This window comes from Ranitomeya imitator, chromosome 4 (assembly GCF_032444005.1).
Source record: "Ranitomeya imitator isolate aRanImi1 chromosome 4, aRanImi1.pri, whole genome shotgun sequence".
NCBI lineage: Eukaryota > Metazoa > Chordata > Amphibia > Anura > Dendrobatidae > Ranitomeya > Ranitomeya imitator.
In genome coordinates this window covers 399737642-399743304 of record NC_091285.1, presented here as the reverse complement: position 1 = coordinate 399743304, position 5663 = coordinate 399737642, and the positions used below count along the sequence as shown (strand labels likewise).

Genomic DNA, 5663 nt, shown 5'->3' with positions numbered 1-5663 from the left:
CAGAGTGCGGTCTGAAAATCAGATCAAACTCGGTCAAGCAGCAAATTTTTCCTTGGATCAGCTCGGTCTACGGGAAAAAATCTAACATGTGAAAGGTGTCATAGCCTAATATTGGTCAGAGTGCAATCTGATGTTTTGTTGGACCGAAAATACAGACGTCTGCACCTACCTTATGGGAGATGAATAATAACAGAAGTGAACAATAATGCTGATCTTATTTTTCAGAGGGAATGCATATCTGTCCATGTAGGCCAGGCAGGTGTTCAGATGGGAAACTCCTGCTGGGAGCTGTACTGCTTGGAACATGGAATCCAACCAGATGGGGTAATAGAATCTAACAGAAACGCACATTCCGTGGACTCTTCTTTTGGCACCTTCTTCAGTGAGACTGGATCTGGAAAGCATGTACCAAGAGCAGTGTTTGTTGATTTAGAAGAAACTGTCATAGGTATAGTATCCTTGGTTTAAGCGATATTAAGTTTAAAGGGGTTGCCCCCAAGATGGGCTATAACTTGCCCATTGCTGGGTCCCCCCTTATCCAGAGAACAGGGCTTTGCAGAGCCCCGTCTGGCTGTAGCAATGGTTGAGCATGCACACGACTTTTCCATTAGTTGTCTATAGAACTGCCAGAGATGGTTGAATGCTGTAGCTAATCTGTCAGTCTCATAGACTGTAATTGAAGACCTTCTAGAGCCTTGTTTTTGGGATCTGTGGTGGCCCCAGTCATAGAAATAGGTGATGACATTCGTTCTGTAGAAGCTATTAAATCAGGTATCTACTCCTGTATACATTCTCACTGTAAAAAAATGCACATTACAGTAACCATCATCTGGGTTAATGGTAAACTGTGAAGTTCAAACAATAAAGATGAGTAACTGACCATATGAGATGTATTTACAGTAGGGGGAGGCAATGCCAGAAGAGGTCCCCAGCATAAGCAGAAAATGGGCCACTTGTGGAACAACAATGTTTGTGACAGAAGCTGTCAAGCTAATTTTGGAGGTGTAGTTGAGATGAGCAATCACTTAACTTTTGATTTAACTTCAACAATCTAGCCATTTTCTTTCTAGATGAGACTAGGACTGGACTATATAAAGCCTTGTTCCACCCAGAGCAGCTTATTACCGGAAAAGAAGATGCTGCTAACAACTATGCTCGTGGGCACTATACAATAGGCAAAGAGTTAATAGATTCTGTGCTGGACAAAGTGCGAAAGCTGGCAAGTACTCATAATGTTGAATTTGGTCACTTAGATAATATACTCACTTATTGGTAGTCAAAGTAAAAATATAGCTGCCATGCTGCATACATCCTGTGGACAAGTTTGACATTTATTTTTGTATATAGAAGAGGCAGTCATGTCTTAAACTTTTATACTATCATTTGTCTGTTCTATTTTCTCCCTCCCTTAGGGTATGTTTCCACGATCAGGATGGCCGGCGGTTTCGTCGGAGCGGCAAACCCGCTCTGCCCCCTTTCTGGGACGTGATGATGCCGGATGTGTTCATAGCACACATCCGGGATCATCGCACCCCACCATAGGGCCCTGTGCTATACCTTGCGGCGACGCAGCATCGCCGCAAGGTATACGGACATGCTGCGATCTTAAAAGATGCGCAGCATGTCCAGAGTCGCAGGGCCGCCGCGTGCGTGTTACCACGCATAGTGGAGATGGGATTTCATTAAATCCCCTCCACTATGCTGTAACACAGGGGTGTCAAACTGCATTCCTCGAGGGCCGCAAACCATGCGTGTTTTCAGGATTTCCTTAGCATTGCACAAGGTGCTGAAATCATTGTGTAGGTGATTAAATTATCACCTGTGCAGTACAAGGAAATCCTGAAAACATGACCTGGTTGCAGCCCTCAAGGAATGCAGTTTGACACCCCTGCTGTAACATCTGGACGCTGCGTGTTTGACGCTGCGGCTCTATGCAGCGTAAAACACGCAGCGTTTCCTGCACTTGGAAACATACCCTCACCCACACACACATCCTTAAGCCATGCCTTATCATTAAACTATACACCTTCAAGGGGTTATCTCAAGCTTATCCCCCAATTCCAGAATAAAGGATAACTTTTCGATGGCTGTGGCCTCCACTGATCCAGAGTGAATGGAGCAGAGGTCAATCATGCACACTACCGCTGCACTTATTCTTAATGGGAGTGCTGACTATTGCTAGTATTTGGTGCTATTAAAATGATTGGAGAGGCAATGTGTGATCATCTTTGGCTCCGTTCATACAGGGCTCTTCAAATCCCTGTCTCTTGGGATCAGTGGGGGGGCCACAGCAGTCGGACCTCCAAAAACTGGAAAATTTATCTCCTGTACTATGGATGGGGAACAATGTTTAAATCTGAGAAAGCCTCTTTAATGTATGTTGGTCTTGACTTTGATACTCCATATGCATATCTAGCAGACCTTTGATATTTTTATTTTCCCACTTTTATCTTGCAGACTGACCAATGTAGTGGTCTTCAAGGGTTTTTGGTATTCCACAGTTTTGGAGGTGGCACAGGCTCAGGCTTTACTTCACTATTGATGGAGCGTCTTTCTGTTGACTATGGGAAAAAGTCCAAGCTTGAGTTCTCGGTGTATCCTGCCCCCAGGATATCGACTGCAGTGGTGGAGCCATACAATTCAATTCTGACAACCCACACAACTCTGGAGCACTCAGACTGTGCCTTCATGGTAGACAATGAAGCAATTTATGATATATGTAACCGTAACCTGGACATTGAGCGTCCTACTTATACTAACCTTAACAGATTAATTGCCCAGATCGTTTCCTCAATTACTGCCTCCCTGAGGTTTGATGGTGCATTGAATGTTGACTTGACAGAGTTCCAGACTAACTTGGTGCCTTATCCTAGAATACATTTCCCGTTAGTCACTTACTCCCCCATAATATCGGCAGAGAAGGCTTACCACGAACAGCTGTCTGTGCCAGAGATTACTAATGCGTGCTTTGAATACTCAAATCAGATGGTAAAATGTGACCCCCGTCGTGGTAAATACATGGCTTGCTGCTTGTTGTACAGGGGTGATGTGGTGCCCAAGGATGTAAATGCTGCCATTGCATCTATTAAAACAAGGAAGTCAATCCAGTTTGTGGACTGGTGTCCTACTGGCTTTAAAGTGGGCATTAATTACCAGCCTCCCACTGCGGTCCCAGGAGGAGACTTGGCCAAAGTGCAACGTGCTGTCTGTATGCTGAGTAATACTACCGCAATTGCAGAAGCCTGGGCTAGACTGGACCATAAATTTGACCTCATGTATTCTAAGAGGGCTTTTGTACACTGGTACGTGGGTGAGGGGATGGAAGAAGGGGAGTTCTCTGAAGCAAGAGAGGATATGGCTGCTCTAGAAAAGGATTATGAAGAGGTGGGCACAGAATCTAGAGATGATGATGAGGAGGATGAATTCTGAACAGCTTCAGCTTGATATTTGCCACTGTGTAAATGTTGGAATTCAATTACCTGTTGTTGTACAGAAGTAATATTTAACTGCCACTGTCTTGTATGTTTTAACAATGGTTTCAGATATATATAGGGTCTTGTATAATTATGTCCTGCTGAATACATAGACCGTATGATGATCTTGTACTGATGGCTAAAAGAGCATTTCTTTTGTATCAATAAAATGTGATGCATCAGTCTGGTATTCATTAATCTGATCACATGGCCTTCCCGTAAAGGCGATTAGTATGCAACATAACGGGCTTGGCATGTAATGCTAATACACAAAGTGCTGGACATGGGGTGGGTCACTTTTTTTTTTTTAAGATGCTTAAAGAATGGAAGCCGGTGAGAGTGAAGGTACACCTACAGTTTCACAAGAATGTGACTATAGTTGAATGCTTTTTTTTTTTTTTTTTGTCCTAAGGGTAGGTTCAGAAAAGCGTATCAAGTCTGAGATTCATCCAGCAGACTCTCATTTTCTTCTCTCACTTGTCATCTGCTGCATGCAATCAGTCTGTAGCAGCTATTAGGCTGCTGTCACACTAGCAGTATTTGGTCAGTATTTTACATCAGTATTTGTAAGCCAAAACCAGGAGTGGAACAATTAGAGGAAAAGTATAATAGAAACATATGCACCACTTCTGTTTTTATCACCCACCCCAGGTTTTGGCTGAGAATTACTGATGTAAAATACTGACCAAAAACTGCTAGTGTGACAGCAGCCTTTCAAATTTGCAAGACTAAACATGGTTCCTCTGTGAAGTCACAATAAAAATCTGATTTTATATGGTGGCTCTGTGTGGAATATATAATTTTTTTTCTTCTCCAATAACTCGCAGTATGGGTGGTTATTTTTTTATTTTTTTTATTTTTTTTTTTTAAGTCCGTGCTGTTGCCTACAATACACTAAGCAGTGTCCTTCTAGTCTACAATCTTCAGTGTCAGAGCTTCATAGGACTTTACAGCACTTGGACCTGCACTGAAGACTAGCTGGGTGAGACACTGCTTACCTGCACTGTGAGGTATTAGCAAATCACTGAGTGATTTTATAATGGCAGCAGAGGATGTGGTTGCCCTACGGCTCAATGCTCTGAGGGGCCCACCTGGAGCTATGCTACTTTAACTGTATGGGCGTGCGCAGTGTGCTGATACAGTTAAACTCTCTGGCAGAACAGCGAGACATGTAGGGCCATGTGGACACTATGGGGCTTGTGAGCCAGGGTCGGCCAGCATCGGGGCCCCAACCAGTCATCAAAAGTTCAACTGTATTGGCATCCTAGATGCTGATACAGTTGAAAGCAATGATGAGAGACGGACCATCAGTTGATGCTACCTCTCCCTTCTTTCCTCCATGCATCCTAGGTCTCACCACAATACACAATATTACATGGTGCCTGCTGTAAGAGTTCTTTATGGGAGTGCATTATACTGTATGGAGGCTACCGTATCGTGTTAAGGGCTACTAGGGGGTCTGCATACTGTGTGGGATACTACACAGTGCAGAGGTCACTTTACTGTGTAAGGCTGCTTTCACACATCAGGTTTTTCGCCGGTTCCGGCGTCGCGCCAGATCCGGCTTATTTTGTAGGGACCGGATGAGACGGATCCGTTTTCAGTCGGATCAGGTGTCCGGATCAGGCGAGAAACCAGATCCGTCCCATCCGGTTACCATCCATTTCGTCCGGTTTTCTATCCCTTTTTTTACGGATCCAGCTTGTAAAAACACCCCCTGAAAGGCTAAAAAGGTGATTGGCTCGCTGAAAACTATATATAGTGTTCCTAACATAAGTGACAGGTTGGAGAGGAGCAAGATGGACAGCATTATTGTGAAGATTCTGCAGAACAACGTGGATTTCCTCATGGAGGCGAATCGCTTGAAAGCAATTGTTGTTGAGAAGGAGCGAGAGAGACAGCGTGGCATGCGTCTGCGACAACTCCGTTTGTGGATCCACCCCATCACGGCACAGAGAATGACCCGGGGAGTCTTTTCCACTTTGTACATGGAGCTACAAGGTGACCCTGACAAGTTTTTCAGCTATGTGCGGATGAAAGCTGAGAACTTTGATGTATTGGTGTAGCGGGTTGAACATCTAATAAGGAGTGATACCGATTGCAGATTCTCCATTACCCCGGGTGAGCGTCTGATGGTCACTCTTCGGTAAGCATTCTTTTTGGATCCACTCTTGTAGGGCACTTTCGTTG

The 5663-nt window shown here is 44.3% G+C and overlaps 1 protein-coding gene across 1 annotated transcript; it reads left to right on the top strand.

The window, feature by feature from the left end:
- The first annotated feature begins 267 nt into the window (after positions 1-267).
- LOC138674143 (tubulin alpha chain-like) lies at positions 268-3429 on the top strand. The gene is made up of 3 exons (XM_069762062.1): positions 268-448; positions 1071-1219; positions 2458-3429. The coding sequence occupies exons 1-3, from the start codon at positions 268-270 to the stop codon at positions 3427-3429; spliced, it is 1302 nt and encodes a 433-aa protein (XP_069618163.1).
- The last annotated feature ends 2234 nt before the right edge of the window (positions 3430-5663 follow it).